Source organism: Dermochelys coriacea, chromosome 2 (genome assembly GCF_009764565.3).
Source record: "Dermochelys coriacea isolate rDerCor1 chromosome 2, rDerCor1.pri.v4, whole genome shotgun sequence".
Lineage (NCBI taxonomy): Eukaryota > Metazoa > Chordata > Testudines > Dermochelyidae > Dermochelys > Dermochelys coriacea.
In genome coordinates, this window is record NC_050069.1 from 111,558,199 (window position 1) to 111,584,272 (window position 26,074).

The following is a 26,074-nucleotide window of genomic DNA, read 5'->3' on the forward strand; positions in this document are numbered from 1 at the left end:
AAATTGTCATTCTTCAGGTTTGATTATCTGACAAAGCAGCCTGTGAGCACCTGACGCAGTAAATACCCTAGAGAGGATTTTCTGAACTATGTATTTTTTTTTTAAAAAAAGGGTGTGTGTGTGTGTGTGTGTGTAGGAGGGGACAGGTGACGACATTGCTATAATGATAAATAGTCACCACCTTGTTCTTTAATGTTGTTTTTATTTATTTTTTCTTCTCTTAATGTTGAATCACATTGTGTATGTGAATATATACATTCACATAATGTAGAATCAGGTATAAAGTGCAGGTACCAGTGATATGTTAGGACACTACTTTGTAAAATATAGCTTGTGTAAGCATGTGTGAGACGGAACAAGCCAGCTGCCATTTCATTTTCAAGCTTCTAACATTTTTGTTATCCTTTTCTGTTTGGGAAACATTGGACTACTTTTATTTCTGTATTTCAGACAGAGGTGGAATTACCATGTCTGGGTTTTTCTTTTGTGTTACTTCCTTGATTTTTGTACCATAATTCTTTATGATAGTGGGAGTGTGTAGAAATCTGGAATTGGGCTTCAGTTGCTTCTGCAAAGGGAGTATAACAGCACAAAATACTTGTCTAGGTCATCAACGAATAGTGATTGATGTATATTTTAAGAAAAATAGCCATCTAACTACAAGATTAGATGTTTTGAGCTACATTACCAACCCTTCTGAAAACTAAAAATGTCTGCAGTTAAATAGTAATGCTGTGTGTCATTCTGAAGATTTCATCAAGCAAAGGAGGATGGGACAGAGTACTGTAATGCAGTAAAGCATTTGGTTGTTAAGGTATTTGAAATATAATGCAAAATTTTAATCAGGTCTTGGGCAGGTGAAGGTAAATGGGTTGCTAAGTTAGTTTTGAAGAGGAAATGCTGTGTGTCCTACATAGAAAGGAAAGGAAAATATTAGACCTTGTATTTGTTGCTAAGGTGGTTTTAAAGAGGAAATGCTGTGTGTCCTACATAGAAAGGAAAGGAAAATATTAGACCTTGTATTTGTGTTTGGGGAAAAAAAAAATAACTTTTTCGTGTTGCCCATATTAGCTACAAAGTCTTATTATATACCTCTGTTAAATTAGTATGAATTGATAGAGAAGCTTTCTGTACTCTTATGTAACATTGTGACATATCTAATGCAAAATAGGACTATTGATCATCATAAAAATTACAATTATTTAACATCTAATTTTATAATTTTACAAAAATATAGTCGCATTTCCTTGTGTGGTCTTTCCTTATCATTTGGAGATAAAGCACAGTAATCTGCCTCACATTATAATGTAAAAACTTGTGCATATGTCAAACTTGAACTGAGGTCGTGTTAATGAGATTTTAATTAATCGTCGCACTATAATGCAAAACTTTTAATGTGTATAAGGTTCCCCTATCTGTTGGAGGCAGAAGGAAATTCTTGTTCTACTACGAGTGATTGTGTGTTGTACACTCCTCTGTAGGTATATGTGCACCCAGTGCACTCAAATCGGAGACTTTTGGCACTGTACCAGCAGGTGGCACGTACTCCCACTATCCTCATGCGCTGAGCCCAGTGTATAAAGGGGTATCACCGCCTCCCTCTCAGTTCCTTCTTAGCCCTAGTCTACACTAGGCGTTGAGGTCGAATTTAGCAGCGTTAAATCGATTTAACCCTGCACCCCTACACATGACAAAGCCCTTTTTTCTGACTTAAAGGGCTCTTAAAATAGATTTCTTTACTCCACCCCCAAGAAGGGGATTAGCGATGAAATCGGTTTTGCTGGGTCGAATTTGGGGAACTGTGGATGCAATTAGACGGTATTGGCCTCTGGGAGCTATCCCAGAGGGCTCCATTGTGACCGCTCTGGACAGCACTCTGGACAGCACAGATGCACTGACCAGGTAGACAGGAAAAGGCCCGCGAACTTTTGAATTTCAGTTTTCTGTTTGGCCAGTGTGGCAAGCTGCAGGTGACCATGCAGAGCTCATCAGCAGAGGTTACCATGATGGAGTCCCAGAATCGCAAAAGAGTTCCAGCATGGACTGAACGGGAGGTACGGGATCTGATCGCTGTATGGGGAGAGGAATCCGTGCTATCAGAACTATGTTCCAGTTTTCAAAATGCCAAAACATTTGTGAAAATCTCTCAGGGCGTGAAGGACAGAGGCCATAACAGGGACCCGAAGCAGTGCCACGTGAAACTTAAGGAGCTGAGGCAAGCCTACCAGAAAACCAGGGAGGCAAACGGCCGCTCCGGGTCAGAGCCCCAAACATGCTGCTTCTATGATGAGCTGCATGCCATTTTAGGAGGTTCAGCCACCACCACCCAACCGTGTGGTGTTTGACTCCTTCAATGGAGATGGAGGCAACACGGAAGCAGGTTTTGGGGATGACGAAGACGATGATGATGAGGTTGTAGATAGCTCACAGCAAACAAGCGGAGAAACCAGTTTTTCCAACAGCCATGTTTCTCACCCTGGACCTGGAGCTAGTACCCCCTGAACCCACCCAAGGGTGCTTCCTGGACCCGCCAGGCGGAGAAGGGACCTCTGGTGAGTGTACCTTTTAAAATACTATACAAGGTTTAAAAGCCAGCATGTTTAATGATTTAATTTGCCCTGGCATTCGTGGCTCTCCTGGATATACTCCCAAAGCCTTTGCAAAAGGTTTCTGGGGAGGGCAGCCTTATTCCATCCACCCTGGTAGGACACTTTACCTCTCCAGGCCAGTAGCACGTACTCGGGAATCATTGTAGAACAAAGCATTGCAGTGTACGTTTGCTGGCGTTCAAACAACATCCGTTCTTTATCTCTCTGTGTTATCCTCAGGAGAGTGATATCCTTCATGGTCACCTGGTTGAAATAGGATGCTTTTCTTAAGGGGCCATTCAGAGGTGCCTGTTCCTGTTGGGCTGTTTGCCTATGGCTGAACAGAAATGTTCCCCACTGTTAGCCACAGTGATATAATTTTACAAAAATATAGTTACATTTCCTTGTGTCTTCCCTTATCATTTGGAGATGGGGGGAGGCAAAATGCGACCTAGTAACGAAAGCACATGTGCTATGTATGTAATGTTAACAGCAAGGTTTACCAAGAAAGAGTGTACCCGTTGTTCTATAAAATGTCTTTTTAAATACCACTGTCCCTTTTTTTCTCCACCAGCTGCATGTGTTTCAAGGATCACAGGATCTTTTCCTTCCCAGAAGCTAGCGAAGATTAGAAGGCAAAAAAAACGCACTCGCGATGAAATGTTCTCTGAGCTCATGCTGTCCTCCCACACTGACAGAGCACAGATGAATGCGTGGAGGCAGACAATGTCAGAGTACAGGAAAGCACAAAATGACCAGGAGGACAGGTGGTGGGCTGAAGAGAGGGCTGAAGCTGAAAGGTGGCGGCAGCGTGATGAGAGGAGGCAGGATTCAATGCTGAAGCTGCTGGAGGATCAAATTAATATGCTCCAGTGTATGGTTGAGCTGCAAGAAAGGCAGCAGGAGCACAGACCGCCGCTACAGCCCCTGTGTAACCAATCGCCCTCCTCCCCAAGTTCCCTAGCCTCCTCACCCAGACACCCAAGAACGCGGTGAGGGGGCCTCCGGCCACCCAGCCACTCCACCCCAGAGGATTGCCCAAGTAACAGAAGGTTGGCATTCAATAAGTTTTAAATTTTTAAAGTGTTGTGTGGCCTTGTCCTTCCCTCTTCCACCACCCCTCCTGGGCTACCTTGGTAATTATCCCCCTATTTGTTTGATGACTTAATAAAGAATGCATGAATGTGAAGCAACAATGACTTCATTGCCTCTGCAAGCGATGATCGAAGGGAGGTGGGGAGGGTGGTTAGCTTACAGGGAAGTAGAGTGAACCAAGGGGCGGGGGGTTTCATCAAGGAGAAACAAACAGAACTTTCACACTGTAGCCTGGCCAGTCATGAAACTGGTTTTCAAACTTTTTGATGTGCACCACACCCTCCTGTGCTCTTCTAACCACCCTGGTGTCTGGCTGTGTGTAACCAGCAACCAGGCGATTTGACTTAACCTCCCACCCCGCCATACACATCTCCCCCTTACTCTCACAGATATTGTGAAGCGCACAGCAAGCAGTAATAACGGGGAATATTGGTTTCCCTGAGGTCTGAGTCAGTAAACTGCGCCAGCAAATGTCCAGTGCACATTCTACCATCATTCTGCACTTGCTCAGCCTGTAGTTGAACAGCTCCTGACTACTCTCCAGGCTGCCTATGTATGGCTTCATGAGCCATGGCATTAAGGGGTAGGCTGGGTCCCCAAGGATAACTACAGGCATTTCAACATCCCCAACGGTTATTTTCTGGTCTGGGAAGAAAGTCTCTTCCTGCAGCTTTTAAAACAGACTAGAATTCCTGAAGGTGTGAGCGCCATGTATCTTTCCTGGCCATCTCAGGTTGATGTTGGTGAAACGTCCCTTGTGATCCACCAGTGCTTGCAGCATTACTGAAAAGTACCCCTTGCGGTTTATGTACTCTCTGGCTTGGTGCTCCGGTGCCAAGATAGGGATATGGGTTCGGTCTATGGCCCCATCACAGTTAGGGAATCCCATTGCAGCAAAGCCATCCACTATGACCTGCACATTTCCCAGGGTCACTACCCTTGATATCAGCAGATCTTTGATTGCGTTGGCTACTTGCATCACAGCAGCCCCCACAGTAGATTTGCCCACTCCAAATTGATTCCCGACTGACCGGTAGCTGTCTGGCGTTGCAAGCTTCCACAGGGCTATTGCCACTCGCTTCTCAACTATGAGGGCTGCTCTCATCTTGGTATTCTTGCGCCTCAGGGCAGGGGAAAGCGAGTCACAAAGTTCCATGAAAGTGTCCATACGCATGCAAAAGTTTCGCAGCCACCGGGAATTGTCACAGACCTGCAACACTATGCGGTCCCACCACTCTTCTTTTTTTCCCGAGCCCAGAATCAGCGTTCCACCGCATGAGCCTGCCCCATTAGCACCATGATGCCCACATTGCCAGGGCACGTGCTTTGAGAGAAATCTGTGTCCATGTCCTCATCGCTCGTAACCGTGCTGATGTCGCCTACTCTCCAGGTTTCACTTTGCCAGGTTCTGGTGCTGCATATACTGCTGGATAATGCGTGTGGTGTTTAATGTGCTCCTAATTGTCAAAGTGATCTGAGCGGGCTCCATGCTTGCCGTGATATGGCGTCTGCACAGAAAAAAGGCGCGGAACGATTGTCTGCTGTTGCCCTGACGGAGGGAGGGGTGACTGACGACATGGCTTACAGGGTTGGCTTACAGGGAATTAAAATCAACAAAGGGGGTGGCTTTGCGAGAAACTGAATGGCCGCTTCAAGGATAAAACTCAAAACTGGGTTTAGCAAGCCGTTGATTTCACAGAGGGAGGGAGGAGAAAATGAATACAAAACAAATCTGGTCTATTTCTTGTTTTGAGCCACTTCATGTATCTTTATAAATCTTGCTGGTAGTAGACTATGCAGTACGACCACTAGCCATAGTCATCTCCCGGGTGCTTGGTAGAAGACGGTGCAATATACCTGCTGGCCATCATCTTCTACTGGTTACAGATTAAAAGACAGTGCACTGCCGGTAGGACTCAGTTGCCGTGAGAGGAAACAAGGGAAATGACCTTGCTGAGTCACTCCCATGTTTGCCCTGGCGCCTGGTTAAAAGAGCACCCAGGACTACTTCGACGGCTACCAGTCATACTGCACTGTCTGCTGCCAAAAGGCAATAAACTGCTGCTGTGTAGCAATGCAGTGCTGCGTCTGCCAGCACCCAGGAGACATACAGTGACGGTTAGCTGAGCAGGGTCCATGCTTGCCGTGGTATGGCATCTGCACAGGTAACTCAAGAAAAAAGGTGCAAAACGATTGTCTGCCCTTGCTTTTACGGAGGGAGGGAATGGGGGCCTGACGATATGTACCCAGAAGCACCCGCGACAATGTTTTAGCCCCATCAGGCACTGGGATTTCTACCCAGAATTCAAATGGGTGGTGGAGACTGTGGGAACTGTGGGATAGCTACCCACAGCGCAAAGCTCCGGAAGTCGACTGTTGCCTCGGTACTGTGGACACACTCCGCCGACTACATGCACTTAGAGCGTTTGTGTGGGGATATGCACTCAACTGTATAAAAACGCTTTCTACAAAACTGACTTCTATAAATTCGACCTAATTTTGTAGTGTAGACATACCCTTACTGTCTGTGGTGAGTGTTAGAGCTCCCGATCGGTCTTTGAGCTCCAGTTTAGTCAGCCTTTAGGAAAATTCTCCTTCTATATATAGCTCTAGCTTAGCCTAGTTTTAGCTTTAGAGTAGTTAGTAATTTGGAGAATTTAGGTTGGGCTACCATGCAGAAATCCCCAGGTTTCAAATGTGCCACCTGCGGTGCTGTAATCCCTGTTAGTGACAAGTATAAACATTATCTAATCTTTTTAGGTGAGGGGCATGTGAGCGGTTAATGTCCTATTTATACCTCCTTCCCAACAAGAATGAAAAAGCAAAGGGAATTTTTCCTCAAGAAGGAGATAAATCCCTCTTCAGTGCGGTAGCATAATGTCCTCAGCATGTTCAATAAAAGGAAGTTTTTGCACAAATCTGAACATTAAGTGCTTCATTAGGGCATCAGCCTTATTCCAACCCTGCAAGGTCATAGAGTGTGACTTGGAACCTTCTTCTTACAGAATTGCCCAGAGTGAACCCCTGCAGGAAGTGACATTATACTTTTTATCCATTAAAGTAGACCTCCTGAGGGCTACTATCTCTGGTCAGATGAGCGTTTTATTTGAAACGGATGGCGTTCTCTGAGACAAGATTTGTAATTTTAATTCAGACAGGTAGTCCTCACAACTGTCATAGCGTTCATTCCTTAAATAAATTCAAGAAATATTCCTTCTTTAGTTAAGCATCAAAAACTAGTCCTTAGGGGCATTGATAACTGCAAGGTGGAGTTATCATGTGTCCTGTATTAAGATCTGCTAAATGGCTTTTAGTTCACCAAATTCTGCATATTGGCCAATGTCATTTCATTTCTTTTGTCAGATGTCTTCGTGCCTCGGGAAACTGGAGGAAATATTTGTTTATAAAATGTTTGTTTTGGAAGCTCATATTTAAAGGATGCTGTTGCTTCCCACTTTGGAGGCATACTTTTATGACAATCTCATTGTAGTGGATCTGAGGATGTTAGCATGAAGAATAGGAAAATGTATCCATGTTTATCTTTCTTTGAATGATATGGTGTTACGGATCCACAGGATCAGTGTTATGCCCTCACTTTTGGAACAGTCTCTAGGAGTAACCCCTTCAGGTGCCTTCCCCCTACCCCCAAGGGCAACAGTGCCGGAACCTTGGTAGAAAGGGGGAATGAGGCCCCACCCCTCTCCATGGCCCTGTCCTCTGCTGCTCCTCTTCCCACTGAGGTCCTCTTCCCGGCCAGGCCAGAAGCCAGAGCTGGGCAGTGGTAAGAGCCACCCAGGGAGCCCGGGCCACTGTGGGGAGTCCCAGACTGTTCACCTGCCCTGATCTCCACCCATTGCAATTTAGCACTATTGAAAGATGCATATTATGTTGGAGCATGGGGTAGGTGGAATCTTAACTGTGTATGTAAAGTATAGTCTGTTTGACCACTTTTAATTGCCTTGTAGCGTGGGAGTGCAGTCAATTGTAAAGTGACTAATTCTTAAAAACAGCATCCAATCCAGTGAAAACTGGCAAAGGACCTACCAAACTACAGAAGCCATAAGAAGTGGGAAATATTTTACATGATAATATGATATTAAAGCCACTGACGTGGACAGTTCCTTTCTTTGGAAGAACAGAACATACAGTTTTCAGATGAATTGTTTATAACATACAGGCCAACTTGTAGGTAAAAAATGTCTCAAAGAAAACGTAGACAGTCCTGAGCAATCCTCTTAATTGTGTTTCTTAAAGTACCATATAGTGAGGTGGAAATGGCACTCCTATTATAACCTATCAACCAGAAGACCGTATGAAAGTTAAGTGGGGACCTAGTCATTGAGCTTCAGGGGCAATTCTCTGCTGATAATACAAACCCCACCTCTCCCCGTTTGGAATACGGCAGATGCTACTAGGATATTGTCCCATACTACCAGGAGGTGGACTTCATCTTGCATGACAATCTCTGCCTGGTAGGATTTCTGTTTTTCCTTTGGCTGATGGAAGGAGAGAAGGAATCTTTTTCTTCCTCCCTTGTTCCCAACACATGAATGTTGGGCAGGGGACTCCAGTCTCCTACTTGCCTCTCTAATGCTCACTGAACCCTCTCTTCCAGCTTCTCTCTCTAGGTCATCCTCCCCATGAATAATTTCAGTCCTTCTGTTGCTGCTGATTGTTTTCCCGTGCAATAACAGAGTGAGACTAATGTAATTATCAGTTTTTCTGCTGCCGAAAGGGTTCTGAATACCAGCAGTGAAACAGACCACATTTAAGGTTTATTTAGATGCTTAGCAAAGCGGAGCCACTAGAGCCTCAGGTATATGTACACTATATGCAGAAATACAAAATTCTTCATTTCTTTTGTGTATTGAAAGATCTTAATGTAATGTATTCATATGGTGAGTTGAGTCAAGGGTACCAGAACTGAGTTTCCTGTCTGATCTTCATGTAACGGAAATCTGAATCTCAATACCACAGCCATTTTGAATTTATTTATAATATGGCTGTTGCTTGGTAACTATATGCAGTGGTGAGCTGGAGCCAGTTCAGACTGGTTTGCTAGAACCGGTTGTTAAATTTAGAAGCCCTTTTAGAACCGGTTGTCCTGCGAGGGACAATCTGTTCCTTAAAGGGATTCTAAATTTAACAACCGGCCAAGAGTGGCACCTTAGGCACTCCGTTGGTGCTCCAGGGCTGGAGCACCCACGGAGAAAATTTGGTGGGTGCACAGCACCCACCGGCAACTCTGTGCCCCAGCTCACCTCGCCTCTGCCTCCTCCTCTGAATGCGCCACCCTGCTCTGCTTCTTTGTGCCTCCCCCGGCTTCCCGCAAATCAGTTGTTTGAGTGGGAAGCCTGGGAGGGCTGAGAAGCAAGTGGCGGCTTCGCACTCAGGCCCGCGGAGGTGAGCTGGGGCGAGGGGGTGTGAGGAGGGCCGCCCATGCCACAGCAGGTAACCCAATGGGGGTCATGCAGGGGAACCGCTCCCCTCCCCAGCTCATTTCTGCCTCCCTGGACCTGAGCGTGAAGCCGCTGCATGCTTCTCAGCCCTCTCCAGCTTCCCATGCGAACAGCTGATTTGCGGGAACCCTGGGGGGGTGGCAGAGAAGCAGAGCAGGGCGGTGCGTTCAGGGGAGGACGCGGAGGTGAGGTGAGCTGGGGCCGGGCGGGGAGCTGCTGGTGGGTGCTCTGCACCCACCAAATTTTCCCGTGGGTGCTCCAGCCCTGGAGCACCTACAGAGTCGGTTGCTCCCCCTGCTTCCCCCTAGTTTTACTACCCTGCCCCTAGGAGCCAGAGGGACCTGCTGGATGCTTCGCCCCAGGTAACTCCCCACCTCGCCCCCCGGCACGTTCCTCTGGCTTGGCGGGGCAGGGCGGGTAACCACTACGGTGGCCCACGAGATTCTCCTGCCTGGTAGCAGGGGCAGTCAGGGGACAGGGGAGGGGGGTGGATGGGGCAGGCGGGGGCATCAAGGAACACGGGTTGGATGGGGTGAGGGGGAGTGTCAAGGAATGTGGGGGGGTTGGATAGGGCAGGAGTCCCGGGGGTTGGGGGCGGGCCACGACCCCCTCTTGGGGTGAGGAGGGAACCGGTTGTTAAGATTTTGCCAGCTCATCACTGACTATATGAATATAATTATTGAACTCGGAGCTTGCATCATCATTGAATAAACTCCTATGATGTGATGTATGTATTAGCTCAGATGACCTAATCAGGACTGGCCCAATTGTATTGAGTGATGTACAATCAAAGATTAATAGACTAGAACGTGTCTTTGTATTTCAAAGTTGCATATAACTAAAAACGAGGGATGTGTACCCAGATGCCTTATATACCTTTAACAATGTATTTCTAAACTTCTGAATTTTAGTAGACTTCATATAGAAAAATTGTCTGTTTCCAGTCTTTGCCTACCATAGTGGGTTCTGACTTGAATATTATAAAGTGTGTTATTTTTATATTACATATACAAAAATCACTTTAAAAAATATTAAGGTGTAAAGACAATTATGCAAAAGTTAGGGAATGCTAGAATCAAGGTTGTGTGTGAAACATTGCATATGCACAAAGGGGTCAGATTGTTATAATGTTTTTACATGACTTTATACTATTTTCTTCATTAGATCCTGCCTCATTCAGTGTGCAGGAGGGATGATGGTACTCAGTGAGCATCTATTCAATATTTTGCTTTACTCTCATTGTTCAATATGTGGTCCTAGTCCTCATTTACTGCACAAGAGTTCAAACTCTTCTCTGAAGACAGAATTATTAATTTCCTCATAAGTTTTATCATGCTGATCATTAGTGTTCGCGGACTTCACAGTACCTGTGGATGGGGAGCTGAGGCACCGAGAGGTCAAAGTTAAAAATGTACACTAATTCTCAGTGTCCTATTTGAGACACCTAGTTTCCTTGTCTAGCGATGTTACCTCCACTCAGCAGGCTCCTTCTCCAATCTGTGTTTCTACCATCCCCGTGTTCAGTCATTGTCTCCCAGCTCCCGGTCCCAGTTTCCTTGCCTGGCTAGTCTTAGGCCTGGTCTACGCTACATAGTTAGGTCAACGTAAGACAGCTTACCACAACCTAATTATGTCAGCGTACACACTACAACCTTGTCTCACCGATGTAAGTGCCGTACTGCACCATTATAACTCCACTTGCACGAGAGGTGTAGGGCTTATGTCGGTGCAGTTAGGGAGACACTGTATCTGTGTAGACAATGCATGACTTACATCACCTGTTAGCTGTCTAGACAATTTCAGGGCTCTGTAGCCTTGAAATTGACAAGAAAGCCGGGCAGCTAGACCCTGGCTCCCTGCTCCCAACCAGGCTGCACCCACCTTACTCTCCACTCAGGGAGGTGAGTGTGGAAATAGTGACAGGTTTCAGATTAGCAGCCATGTTAGTCTGTATTCAGCCAATGGGAACTGCGAGGCTGGTGCTTGTGGGCATGGGCAGTGCACAGAGACTCACTGCCCTTCTCCCCCAAAGGGGCATGCAGAGACATGCCAAGGTGCCAGCAGCCGGCCGCTTCCAGGAGCGGCGCGGGGCCACAGCATGCAGGCAGCGCGCCTGAATACACTGCTGGCTGGGAGCCGCCTGTGTTAAGCACCTCAGAGGCCAGAGCCTGCACCTCGCACCCCTTCCCTCTCCCAGCCCTCTGCCCCAGGTCAGAACTCCCTCCTGCACCCAAATTCCCTCCCAGACCCTGTACCCCTCTTTCACTCCAATCCCCAGCCCAGAGCCCCCTCCTGCACCAAACTCCCTCCCAGAGCCCACACCCCTTCCATTAATATAGAAATGTGCAGCCCGTGACGACTTACCAAAATTCTTGTAGTGGCCTCCCTGCGAAAATTATTGCCCACTCCTGGGTTAGAGCATGCTCACTGTGTACCAAATCTTCTTAGATATTAGTAGTTAAAAATCTCCAAAATCTCTTCTTAGCATGTGCAAATGCAGATTTTTGAAAGGCTTGTAACTTGGCCAAAGTTGGGCAGATTTCCCTTGTAATAGCAACAGGCTCAGACCCTGACAAATTTCAAGACTTGGCTGCAAAGTATGCTGATACTAGAGCTTCTCAAAGAAACGGATCTAAGAAATTTTTAACATGGCTAAACTTATTTCTCCCTACCCTCTTTCTGAGAAAAGGCTGAACTGCTTTGGCTGAAACTTACCAAAAAGAATTAGCCTTAGGTGGACACCTGACATGGAATATTTCAGCTCAGATACTTAAAGCTGGCAAAGTCTTGTATGCAACTGAAAACAGTCTTATAATGGAAAGTGTGGGGCAACCTTAATAATGGTGCTACCAGCCCTCCCTATAATAACTACTCCCCTTCTCCCACCCCCAATGCTATGAACTGAATTCATAGAACTCTGGGAAAACTGTTCAACATAGGAAGACAAATGTGGCTCTTACACATTTTTGCGTTGTTTTACTTAAGTATTATGGTAACTTAAATATTTTAAAACAAAAATTTTGGAGTATAGTAATATATGCAACCAAGGACAAATCTCAGACTTCGAGACTATTTTACTCCTGATGGGATCTGTATTAGATTCTGTGGAAATAGTGACAGTTTCAGATTAGCAGCCGTGTTAGTCTGTATTTGCAAAAAGAAAAAGAGTACTTGCGGCACCTTAGAGACTAACAAATATATTTGAGCATAAGCTTTTGTGAGCTACAGCTCACTTCATCAGATGCATTCAGTAGAAAATACAGTGGGGAGATTTATATACACAGAGAACATGAAACAATGCGTGTTACCATACACACTGTAACCAGAGTGATCACTTAAGGTGAGCTATTACCAGCAGGAGAGCGGGGAGGTGGAAATACTGTGGTGCATCTGTCATTCCAACAGGTATAAGGAGTTGTGCTTCAGGGATGGAAGTCTTGTGTGTTGGAAGCTCTTCATTTGTCTTTTACACTCTTATGCAGGTGTTTGCCTTTGATTACTGCTTCTGGTCCATGGATGAATCAAACACCACAAAATATGCAGGTAAGTCACTGATTTTCACCATATTTGGCAGTGTATAAATGCTTTGAAAATGGATAATTTTCTGTTTCTTTGGCTGATCCACTGACCTTTTTCTCATTAAAACAGACTTTTGGCCTTTCAGTGGACTAGGCCCACCAGAGTGGATTCTCCTCAGCTCAAAAGAACACAAAATTTAGGGGCCCACTATAATGTTACAAAAGGAGGCTTTTTTTAACCTATAAGCTTTAATGTTTTCTTCCTTCTAGCCTCCTTTGAGGAATGGTTCTTTCAATGAAGGTGAAATTTCAGTTCTCTAGAAGAAATTACTTCTGGGTCCTAAAGCTCGTCGTGAGACTATGTGTTTTCCGTGTCCCACACCAGATTGAGGCAGAGCCCGCTGACTGCTGCAAAGAGGAAAAATCTCTCTTCATCAAAACATTTAATCATAGTCACTCAAACCCTAGTAAGCAGATGACAGGTCAAATTTCCAACTTGTACCCTTCTCTAGTAGCTTGATGTTCAGTGTCAGACTGTCAGGCCAGTCACTACTGCCTCTTGTCATATAACTTCTTATTTTTATTACCTTAAAACTTTTAATATCTGAAAAAGGAACCATTTTGATTGAATAGACATTATTTGTATCTTCAGAAGACAATGGCATTAGGGGATGTTCTAATGACGTGAACTGGCTTTAGCTACGCTACCTCTTACAGAATGTGCCTTTTATTGTTAAAAGAAAACAATGTGGCACCTTAGAGACTAACAAATCTATTTGAGCCTAAGCTTTTGTGAGCTACAGCTCACTTCATCGGATGCATTCAGTAAAAAATACAGTGGGGAGATTTATATACATAGAGAACATGAAACAATGGGTGTTACCATACACACTGTAACAAGAGAGTGATCACTTAAGGTGAGCTATTACCAGCAGGAGAGTGTGGGGGAGGGGGGACCTTTTGTAGTGATAATCAAGGTGGGCCATTTCCAACAGTTGACAAGAATATCTGGGGGGGAAGGGGGAGTAAACATGGGGAAATAGTTTTCCTTTGTGTAATGACCCATCCACTCCCAGTCTCTATTCAAGCCTAAGTTAATTGTATCCAGTTTGCAAATTAATTCGAAATCAGCAGTCTCTTGTTGGAGTGTGTTTTTCAAGTTTTTTTTGTTGAAGAATTGCAACTTTTAGGTCTGTAATTGAGTGACCAAAGAGATTGAAGTGTTCTCCGACTGGTTTTTGAATGTTATAATTCTTGACGTCTGATTTGCGTCCATTTATTCTTTTATGTAGAGACTGTCCAGTTTGACCAATGTACATGGCAAAGGGGCATTGCTGGCACGTGATGGCATATCACATTGGTAGATGTGCAGGTGAACGAAACTCTGATAGTGTGGCTGATGTGATTAGGCCCTATGATGGTGTCCCCTGAATAGATATGTGGACAATGTGGGCTTTGTTGCAAGGATAGGTTCCTGGGTTAGTGGTTCTGTTGTGTGGTGTGTGGTTGCTGGTGAGTATTTGCTTCAGGTTGGGGGGCTGTCTGTAAGCAAGGACTGGCCTGTCTCCCAAGATCTGTGAGAGTGATGGGTCATCCTTCAGGATAGGTTGTAGATCCTTGATGATGCATTGGAGAGGTTTTATTGTTGCAGACCATAGTTATCAGATCTGAATTCCAGCAGTGGTAATCAGGTCAATGGATTCTACTGTGCCACTTACCTGCCTAATCTGGGTGAGGCCTTTTTATGTAGCAAACTTCTCCCAGTGAAGTTAGTGAGAGTCTTTTTATTGACTTCAATAGGACCAAGGAGAGAGCCTGGAACTAAATGAGCAACTAAATTTAAATCCATTTGTTGTCTCAGCAAAACCCCACCCCAAATTAATTTAATGGGAGTTACCTCAACCCTACCCCTCTGCAGCCTACTTGGATCTCTGAGTTACACCCAAGTTTCCTCTAATACCATCCAAAAAAAGTTCTATTGACTTTTTTAGCTTGAGAACTGTACTTATATACAACCCTACTCTGTTTGATCAGACTGTAGAATGGCGATACTTCTTTTGATCCCTCTCTTCAGCAAAAAAAACCAACCAACCAAAGGCCTTTTCAAGATTTTCTTGATGAAAAAAGATGCTTTTACAATCCCTTATCAGTTAATACGATTTTGTACATTGCTGGAATTATCTTGTGACTGTCTTAATTCTTTTAAACAGATGGTGTGCACTAGAACATAAATTTTGGGGGAGGATAAAAGATTTTCTTTTATCTGCTCTAACATAAAGTGACTGGGCTTTTGGCTGGCTAAATCAATCTTGTGTTAACTGACTCTATTCCACGTCCTACAATAATATACCTTATTTTAATGCCAAACAGCTGAGTGCAGAAGTGATCAGAACTCTTAAAATTCCCTTATTTTCAGTGGAATCAACATTTTTTCCCTCTTTTTTGATATCTTCACTATTTAGTTGCTTTTAATGGATTTATAGCTTTGCCCTGATCATCTTATTTGTTGTGGTTGCTGATTTATTATTTGTATTGTGGTAGCACCTAAGACTCCAGTCATGGGCTAAGGTCCCCATTATGCTAGGAACTGTGCAAATGTACATCTTGTCCAACACCAAAGACTGAACTGGGGATCCTCCTGTGCTAAAAACATGATGTGAGGGGTTTCCCCCTGGGGTGCCACCTGGAACTGGGGTACCACTGAGCCCCCTGACCCAGCAGTCTGGGCTCCTGCTCACACTGTACTGCTGTGACAAGCTGTAGAGCCTTCCAGCCTGCACTTTCACCAGCATTCATATGGGTAGCGACACACCCAGCTGCAGTTACATGCAGGCTCTCTATCCAGCTCCTGCAATGAACCAACAATAGAGAGGCTACAGCTAAGGCAGCTCCCCAGGCACTCACCCCCTTTGGAGTATAAAAACAAAATTAAACCGTCTTGCGCTGCACAGAGAATTGTGCAGTGTACATACGCTCAGAAAGTTCACCCCCTCCCTCCATGTGGAGAAGAATATGCAACACCTTTGCCTCTGAGCTATGATTCCCATACACTTCACTCCAACTCGCTGGTTGGGTAAATCAAAAACAAGTTTATTAACTACAAAAGATGGATGTTAGGGATTATTGGTAGTAAACAGCTCGAAGCAGATTACCTAGCAAATCATCAAAAAACACAAACTAAGCTTATATACTAAATAGATTGGATATGAATTAGCAGATTCTCACCTTAAGTGATGATGCAAGCAGGCTGCAGACTCTTAAGGAGCAAGTTGAACATGCTTTACAGCTTGGAATCCCCAGGTATTTTATTCACAGGCTGGAAATCCCTTTAGCCTGAGTCCAGCACTTCCTCCAGTTCAGTCTTTGTTCCTCAGTGTTTCCAGGAGTCTTGTGAGAGGAATGAAGATCGCCACGTGATGACACTCCCTCCCTTATATAGCTTTTGCATATGGTGGAAACTCTTTGTTTCCAAGCTTGGTTTCCAGACCAGTCTATGCAAAAATACTGACATCCCAAGATGGAGTCCAGCATTATGATCGCATGTCCTTGTAAAGTCTTAGCAGCCATTACTCACAGGCTGTTTGGTGCGTTCTCAGGAAGGGTCATCACCAGGTGGGAGATAAGCTTCTCCTATGGCCTATTTTTTCCCCCTAATGTCCTATTGTCCTGAATAGGCCCTTCCCCACTCACTATCTAGACTGAAAGCATCTTGTCCAGTGAGCATTACCCAGGTGTAACTACATTTGAAATAGATACATAGTCAATATTCATATCTTCAGATACAAAAATGCTACATGCATACAAATAGGATAATCATATTCAGCAAATCATAACTTTTACAATGACACCTCACAGGACTTAACTTGCATAAAATGCATCATAATTATGTCATAATCATATAATATCATCACTATGAAGAATATGGAGTGCAGTGTCACACAGGAGTTTCTTACAGCAGTGGTGGGAAACCTACAGCCTGCAGGCCACGTGCAGCCCGTCAGGGTAATCCGCTGGCGGGCCATGAGACCGTTAGTTTACATTGACCATTAATATGCCTGGCTGCCCAACCTGTGCAGCCACACGATTTGATTGTTGTTGCCCTTCCGCTTTGGTATGTGGGCTTATCTGAATATGTTTGCATTGTAAATGTAAATTTTATGGCACTGGGTTTGTGTCTTTTTGTTCTGTAAAACACCTACAACACTTCAGATGTCACATAAGAGCTAAATAACAGAGCTGGTTGAAAAATGGAACATTTTCAGCAAAATACTTGTATATTTAAATTTTGAACTTTTTGAAAATAATATTCTGACCCAGATAATGCGGTACCTTTGCTTTCCATTTGCCTGGCTGAGATTGGTTGAGGTCAAAGAAGTTGATGCTTAAACTCAACAAGGGACAAATAATGTTAATGGATTAAGGGAAAAGCATCAGGAGCACGGGCAGAAGGGTTTGATGCAGCCCCTGTTAACATCAGTGGGAGTTTTCCCATTGATGTCAATACGGCCAAGAGCAGATCCATAGGTGGAAACACATTCCCTGCCCTGAAAAGCTTACACTTTATAGAGAGACCATACAAGTCATGGCACAGCATTTTGGCAAAGGGAGGGCACTGAGACTCACAGCAATGAGAACAAAGTAAGGACAATTTTACAAGTGTGTAAACTGCAGTAGCATTTCAGAAATCTGGAAAGAAATGGGTTTTGAGAAAACGGGGGAGAGAGAGAGAGTGCGCTTCTTGACCCGTGTGTTATACTTTCTCCCCTGCAATTAATGTTAAGTGCAGCCTAACCACTTCCAGACTGCTTGAGGCTGCATCTGTGGAACAAAGGGGAGGTAGAATGGAGAAAGGTGGCCTAGATTGTTCAGTCAGTATCCCTTTCTAGGTGGGTTATTTCGATTAGGATTTAAGGCATGTCTGCACTTGCCATTTAAAGCGGGAAAAGTCCCTTTTTTGCACAAAAACCGTGGGAGCATCTACACTTGCCAATTACTTTTTGCAGTGAAACTCAGAAGTTTCACCGCAAAAAGAAAACCACTTCTACGAGAGGCATACAGTTCTTACCGGTGATGTGCAAGTGAAGACATGTTCTTCCTGTTTACACAGCTGTTAGCCTCCAGAGGATATCCCACAGTGCCTAGGTGACCACTCTAGCCAGCAGCTCTGCTGCTCTGACTCCAGGTAAACAGACATGCACCCCTCCCCTTGTAAAGCCCCTGGAGCTTTGAAACTCCCCTTCCTGTTTTCTTGGCAAGTGCTCACTTATCATCTGACCAGGTGACAGTGCCTGCTCCAGGGAGCAAACATCCCTGCTTAGAGCAATGCTGAACGACTGGAGCTTATCAGTGTTTGGGGAGAGGAGGCTGTGCAGTGACCCCAGGATGCCCTGCAATCACCTCCCCGGGCCCCTTTCCACAAGGCCTAGGGTGACCAGATGTCCTGATTTTTATAAGGACAGTCCTGATTTTTGGGTCTTTTTCTTATATAGGCTCCTGTTACCCCCCACCCTCTGTTCGATTTTTCACACTTGCTGTCAGGTCACCCTAACAAGATCCATCATCAAACTAGAGAGAGCTGCACTGTGGGATAGCTTCCCTAGAGTGCTGCTCTCATCAGCGATGGAAGTGCTGCAAATGTAATCACTCCTGAGGAATTTAAATGAATACACAAACCAGCGCTTTACTTTCAGCGGTTCACTATCACCGATGAAACTTAGAGTGCAAAAACTCTGCAAGTGTAGACATACCCTTAGTTTATTGTTACTACAGGCGACTAGTAACTGCTGATAGTAAGGGGGCACAATTTAAAGGTTATGGTGGTATGCAGCAGGGTTCAAGGCAGGTACTCATGAGACAAAGGAGTTTGTTTCTAGCGCTATTTTTGATGTCATGTTTTATGATACTAGCAGAAAGAGACTGTTCTAAAAGAGAGCTACACGTGAAGAAAACTGATTGTATGTTTTTTATGTGCATTAAAAATCATACAAAAGTTGCCCTAATATATGGCTAGCATTAGGCCGATTTGTATGTTGCTGGCTCTGACACTTGCGATTCTTAAAAAAAAAAAGGAGCACTCGCAGAAATTCTTGTGTGTTCTGTCATTTGCTGCTTTGGTGTGCTCACTGCTACCCTAGAATAAAGTGCCAGAATCAGTCTTGTTAATAAATATAATCCCAACACAACTGCATACAGCTTTATAATTGCAACCAAACCAAGTGAGGTTCTGATAAAAATAAAAAAAAAATCCATCTTTATTTTAATAAAAAACAGTGTTTGGAATGAAGTCCTATCCCTCATTCACATTCCCAAGCACTCAGATAACAAAAGATTTATATTAGCACACTAGATGCATATTAATTTTATAGGCAGGGTCAAGGAATTTTCCTGATTCTAGTGGCAAAGATGCAAGCAGACCATTAAACAGAACAGAATGCAAGCGTTGCCATTGGGGTGAAAGCTCTGAATAACAGTTACAGCTTAGCCCTCCAACAAGTTTACATTTCCCAGAAAAATTCCTGCAGCTGCTCAGAGATACGATTGTTCTACTTGCACTTTGAGGTTTAGAGAAATTCAGTGGAAGATGGCTGCCAAGAGATGTACACTGTCTCGCAGCGTGCAAGCAGGCTGCGAAGTACACTGCTAGGCAAAGTTTGTCCAGGGAGAGCACCCAGCAAATTGGACAATAGAATGGGGACTTAGAAGCAAATTAGCAAGGTCTTGCTCAGACAGTGCACAAAAATGTGTCATTGATTTGTTATCTAACTGGCTTTGAACCTTCAAAAGTGAATGAGATTTTTATGCCCTTGAGCTGCTGTATTCCCATCAAACCAATGAGACAGCTGATCCACCTTTACTTCTGTATTACTTATTTAAAAAGACCAGCAATGGACTATAAATGTAAGAGACAGTTTTCCTGTAACAGCAGCTATATAAATGGGGATACCAGGTCAAGACCCTTATTTCAGTGATCCGTTACTCTGGTCTATTTCAGAGATTTGGGCTTAATTCTCCACTGTGCCCAAGTGGAAAGATCCCCCAAGGACTTTAAGCTAGCTGAGAACTGGGTATAACAGAGCCTAGCTCTGCCTCCTCCCCTTCCCTCAAATGTTCTGTCTCCTCCTTGCCTCTGAGAAGACTTTGCTTTCCCTTATGCCACGCAGTGTGTTCCAATGCAGTAAATGACAGTTGCAGAAGGCAGCAGAGCCATCACTGCCAGTGGCGAGATTCCTTTGTCTGTTTCAAGTTCATTCTGTGCTGCATAAGCAGAGAACTATCCCTTTAGGTCTGTAATACCAGGGATGGACAATGGTGTGATCATCTTAGACCAGGTTTACCTCCTCTGTCACCACTGACCTGCTACTTTCTGTTTGGCTTGGGAGCAGAGCAGATCTATTGCATCTCTCCACCAGACACCAGGTTCTCTTAGCAGCCCAGCTTTTGGTAACTACAGTACAATCTTGCTAATCCACATTTAGCTCACTGCCATTAAAAAAAAAAAAAAAATTCTCCCCGCTTTTCGCAGGCATCTCACTGTTGCATGCTCTCATCTCACTGCTTTTAAAGCCTTTTACTGTGCACACTACAAAACGCTTACTACCATACTAGGAACTGTTGTTATAATTAAAACTGCACTTGGCAAATAAATGAATAAAGTACATTTTGTCATGCTTGTTTGTTATGATTATTGTGTTGGTTCACTTACTTGCTAATTTGCAAAATGTAGTGATTCAGTGGTCTGTCCCACTCTGTCTGTTACCAAGGCTTGTTCTGCTGCCTGTTGCACTCCTATGAACAAGGGTAGGAGAGCATGTGCTCAGTTCCAATAGGACACCTATTGCGTTGTTCAGTCACTTCAATTATACATTTGACTTACTTGCTTTATGTTTTAAGCCTTACATTTCTCTTTTCATTTTAGTTCTTGTTACAGTAAAATGAAGGGAACAACCAATAACTAATGTATGTTTGCTGAGGATTTCTGGAACAGGGTAAGCCATAAGATATTTTTGCAGCAGTACAGAAAAGTAATTACATCTACTAGGCCAATTTTACCTCTGGTGTAATTTCACTGGAGTCAATGAAATTACAACAGATTAATTATACCCCTAGCTTTCAAAGTGCAACAATATGCCATACCTTTCAATACCTCACTGTGTACAATACACTATAGCATACCTTCCAATACCCCACTGTACATAAATATGCCATACTTTACAACCCAACACTGTATACAGTGCAGCACACCTTCTCATACCCCACTCTGTATGCAGAATTTTCAGATCTTGTAATTTATAATCCGCTATTAGGTAGCCACATATTGTAACAGAAATAATATTGAAGTATGTATCCATGTAGTACTCAGCCATTGCAGGGTTGGTTGCACTAAAGAGACACTCAGGATCCCTGCACACCTGTTGTGTACTTTGCACCTGGTGGGAGAGAGCAGCTAACAACACTTTGTCCTTATCCTTTCTTGGCAAACTCTTTGCAGTGAAAACATTTGCATCAGTGCTACTTTCTGTATTTCCAATGCGAGCTGGAAGTGGCTCTCTTGTTACACAGCAAGACCACCAAAATGCTACTCTGGGAATAGGGCGCATATGCTATGAAGCTACAGCAAACCAATATAATGAGGTGCCACCTCCGAATGTGCTGCTAAGGGCATAGCGTGAAAGGAGGCCATCAGCTAAACATGCTGTACAGCTCTTCCAGCATTATATACAAATCACACTCTGAGCAAAAACAGGAGAGGGGTTTGTGGCTCTCTGAGGAGCCTAGGCTCTCAAGACTATGAGAGAGGGTGAATAATGAAAACCAAAAGACATGTTGCTGGAAAATACACCCACAGCCCTGCTAACTATACAATTGAGCAATTTCCCTCTTTAAAGCCTGTACCTGAGGGAAGAATGGAATGTGGGGATATGACATTGACCCACCCTGTCTAGACTAGGAAATAGGTTGTATTGAAAAACATGATAGTTCAAGCATGTTAGCAAACACATTTTTAAACACTGCCTATTTTCCCAGTTTAGACCTCCCCATTCAGAAGAGAGGCAAGGAAACAAGGAAGGGGCACTGGGCATGTTAGAAAGTCCCAGTTCAAACCACTTGAGCATCCACCAGAGAGCTCACACAGATACACTCCAGCCCAGAGAACTCAATTGGCCTGGATCTGCTCTTGTCAACCCCAATAGTAGGGGCCTTAGCAAGGTGAAGTTCACTTGTCTGCGGACATGATGGCATGAACAGAAAATCCCTGGGAACTGTGGTCCTACCATAATTAATCCTAACAGATTCATCATGTGAGGGAGGAAAGCCAGGGTATTTTAATTCTGACCTGGGATTCTGGGTGGGAGGACAATGGAGTGAGTGAGCATTCACCCCTGGACTACCACTACATACACAGACTCTACTCTGCTCTTTTCCTGCAAGCCATAGAGGTAGTCAGTGCTTCTCTTTGTTTCAATCTTTAAAAAAAAAAAAAAGAAGTGCCAGACTGCCTGACCTAGAGGCCAAATCGTTTACAGCCCTGAAGGACTTGGAAATCCTCACCCCTCTGCCCTGATGCTGCCTTCCGCAGAAATCCACCATGGGTTTAATTTCTCCCCCAAACACCCCCGCCCCCATCGCTAACCCCTGGCCCTGCTGCCCCTCCTACCTCCCCCAGACGCCCATCCAGGCCACATGGCTCCTCTCTTTCCTTGCCACGGCCACATCTCTTCCCCACCCCCCAGGTTCGCAGCCCTGGCCTATGCTGCCTCCCCCTCTCCATGATCATCCAGTGTCCCCTGGGGCCCCCACTTCCTCCCTGATCCCTCCCTTCCTCCCTCCCCTGAGCCCTCCCATTTTGCCCCGTCACTGTAAGAAAGAAGCTCCCTTTCTTGCTCACCGGGCAGGCAGCGGCAAGCAAAGCGACTCCAGTGAGCTCCTCTCCTTGGCACATACCTGAGCACAGCTGTAACTGGGTGGGCGGGACAGGACAGGGACAGCTTCCCCTCTGGAATGTGCCCGGTCCAGGATGTCTGGGGAGGGGCATGTGACCATTCCTGCCCCTCCCTAGCGTTGCCCCTGATTGTTACAACCTATTAGCTAGCAATAACATTTCATCCTAAAACTGGATGAGACAAATTTTACTTTAGTACATGCTAAACTGGTCAAGGGAAGGAGCCTACTCTTCATCTCTCCCAGTTTGACATATGTTAAAAGCAACATTGCCTCATCAACAGTAGAGCTTCAGGGCACAATAGTTAGAACATGTTCTAACACCACACCATTAAATTCTAGTCAACGCAAACTTTAGGGATATGTTTAAGAAAGAATCAGAGATGTATTGTTAAACTTGTTTAAACTAACGTTTTAAAATCCTAATCTAGACAGAGAAAGTTGTATTTTTAACTGGTTGAGGTGAAGCAAATACAATTTTCCATGTCTACATTTGGTTTTTAAAATGTGCTAGCTAGCAGATTTTTTAAAAAGTAACACACCTTTTCTTTGAGGTGTGTCCCTGTGGTGCTCCACTTTAGGTGTCTTGATGCCCTGCACCTGTAATAGGAGAATTGTGGTAGCAGTACCTGGATGGATTGCACATGCGCAGTTGCTGTCTCGCGCCATTCCGAGCGGTCATATAGCAGTGTGCAGCCAGTCGTTCCTCAGTTCCTTCTCTACTGCCTTTGGTTTGAATCAGAGCGATCAGCAGTGCCCTCTCATTCTCAATAGATAGATTAGAGTTCTATAGCTCATAGTTTGAGATAACTATCTAACTATTACTTATGCTATCCTTTATACATTTCATTTATTTAAAAAAAAATCATCCTTTTTCTAGTTATCTACCCTTGGTAGAAAGTTAGGTTTAAATAGACTGTTCCCCCTTGTTACGTTTCAGAGACAGACGTATCCGGCATGCCCAGATCACCAGGTATCAAATGCTGTCTGACTTGCAGACTTTCTATCCTGGTCTCTGATGGACACACACAGTGCATTTGGTTACTCGGTGAGGCACATCATGCAACAGTGTCCAGATTGTTGCAATCTCACAGCCAGAACCAGGAATGCAAGAGATCTCCAACTGAAATTGCTCATGATGGAGAAATCATTGCAACCAGCCTTGGACCCTGAGTCTTGGACCCCTCCAGGCCAACGGTCTCCATCAGCAACCTCTGACAGAGGATCTGCTTCTACTGCTCCTCATCAGGAGCCTTTACCCAAAAAGGCAACTAAAAAGAGGGCTCAAACTTCTCCTCAGAGGAAATTAGCCAAAAAGAAGCAATCCTCACTAGCCAAGTCCACCTCTATTCCAACAGCACTGAGCACATTGGACTCCGAGACCCTGGGTCCTTCCAGCATCGGGAGCTCTCACAGAGCGAAGGACCCGAAGCGGGCTAGGTCTAATGGCACCTCACAGGAATCTCATGTTTGACTGCAGAAATACAGTTGATTGTTGCGACAATAAACTGCATTCACACCCTTCGTTATTTGTTAAAGCTTCAACGTATTCGGTGTATTCCCCAAAAATTAAGCATCTCACTGGGTCAGAGTTTACACAGTAAATAAACTTTGATGACCTGAAGTTTCATAAGGTGTATCAAGTATCTAGAATGTTCAGAGCTGTAAAAGGAGAACTGGACTTTCAGAAAAGTAAAATGCCCAAAATGTCACATAATATGACATCTGATGTTTGAAACTAAACTAATCTTATGGGGTGTCTGGACCAGAGACCTTACTGTCCCTTTCACTAATCTATTCCAGTGACTTTTTCTTCAAATTCATGTTTGAGGTATGAAAGTACTAGATTTCTAAAAGGAAGAGCATAGCCACTAAAATCAGTTTTTCCTACAACTGAATTTGAGATCAAGTGCTCAGCAGTGATTAGAAGTGGAGTTTATGAAATAAACTTTCAACATTTTACTGTCTACTTACTTTTTGCCTGTAGGGTTTTGTGGGAAGGAGAGGATTAAAATTTGTCATCTGTGTATTGTGGCTGACCCTTCACCCTCAATGGTTCAGATGCTAAGTTAGTGATCAACATTACCCAAAAGAGCCACAATATATTAATTGTTTCATTTACTATACATATAAAATTCTCCCAGCAGAATGGCTGACCAAGTATTCTGCAATTGGATAATAACCTAGTAAAAGCATCATGATTGGTTAATAACTTTAGATTGGTTGTTAATTAAATCACACTGTGTTTTAATATCATGTGCTGCAAAGAGCTGCAGGAGACTCATTAAAGAGCCACTTCCTGCTCTTGAGCTTCAGTCTAAGTATCACTGGTATAGATGTGAAACACGATCTTGCAATGAGATTTACGTGAGTGGGTTTGTACATCCTCACACAGAGACGCAGTCTGACATTCCTCTGACATTCCTCACGACACAACCTGGACTGCTGAATAGATGTGTCTCCTCAGTTCTCCAGACTGGGATGCCTTTTACACGGCTTTACTGGTGGACAGCCACGCTTGGCCAGTTAACACACAGCCTGCAGCACGTAACTCGTTCCCAACTGCACAGTATTGAATGCTGCTAGTTAGCCACTCACAAATTACACTGCAGAATAATACCAGCAGATTCCTAGTCCCAGACTTCCCACAGAAATGTGCATCTTGTACTGCTCAATACCCTCCTGAACAATACAAGCTCATAGAAAGTCTGTCATTTCATTAAAGGAAAATGATATGCACATGCCTTGTTATCCCAACTGGAGTTTCCCACACACTTTAATCCAAACGTACTGGTTAAGATAAAACAATAAGATAAGGTTATTAACTACAGAAAGATAGATTTTAAATGATTGTAAGTAATGATTCATAAAAATCAGGATTGGTTACAAAAGAAATAAGAGTAAAACACAAGCTAATACCTAATTTAACAAGCTAAGTGACTTAAAGCAAAAAGGTTTTGTCTCACCATATATTTACAGCAATCTGTACTGGCTGAAATGCCTTCCAGCCAGGACCATCCATTCCCCAGTTCAATTATGCTTTCTTTGTCTTTCAAGCATTGTAGCTACTGTGAGTAGAGATGGGGGTGAAAGAGGTGATTTGGAGGCCTCTGTGTCTCATTCTTGTACCACTCTCCACTCTTGGAGGATTACCCCCAGCTGGGATGCAGGCGACAAGTAGTCTCTTGTGGAGGTCTGACTCCTCCCTGAGATGGAATGTAGATTTCTGATTCACAACTTGTCACTGCCAGAGAATGGCCACTTATGTAGGTGATAGTTTAACACCTAGCTGTTTGTCTGTCTTGTCTACACTACACAGCTTTTAGCAACATGGCTGTGTCACCACAGCTGTGCGACTAAAAGTCGTACCATGTAGCTGCTGTTTGTCAGTTCTCCTGCCAACAAAAAGCTTCTATCCCCAATGAGCGGCGTTTGCATTGTTGGCAGGAGCAGTACTTGTCTCAGCAAAATGTTT

At 44.2% G+C, this 26,074-nt stretch overlaps 1 protein-coding gene across 5 annotated transcripts in view; it reads left to right on the plus strand.

The window, feature by feature from the left end:
* KIF13A (kinesin family member 13A) overlaps nt 1-26,074 on the plus strand; it is a 200,521-nt gene that overhangs the window by 81,182 nt on the left and 93,265 nt on the right. For all 5 annotated transcript variants that reach the window (XM_038389681.2, XM_043508323.1, XM_038389682.2 and 2 more), the window contains exon 4: nt 12,625-12,685. In XM_038389681.2, coding sequence (XP_038245609.1) covers nt 12,625-12,685 — 61 coding nt within the window. The remainder of the gene's footprint in view (nt 1-12,624; nt 12,686-26,074) is intronic.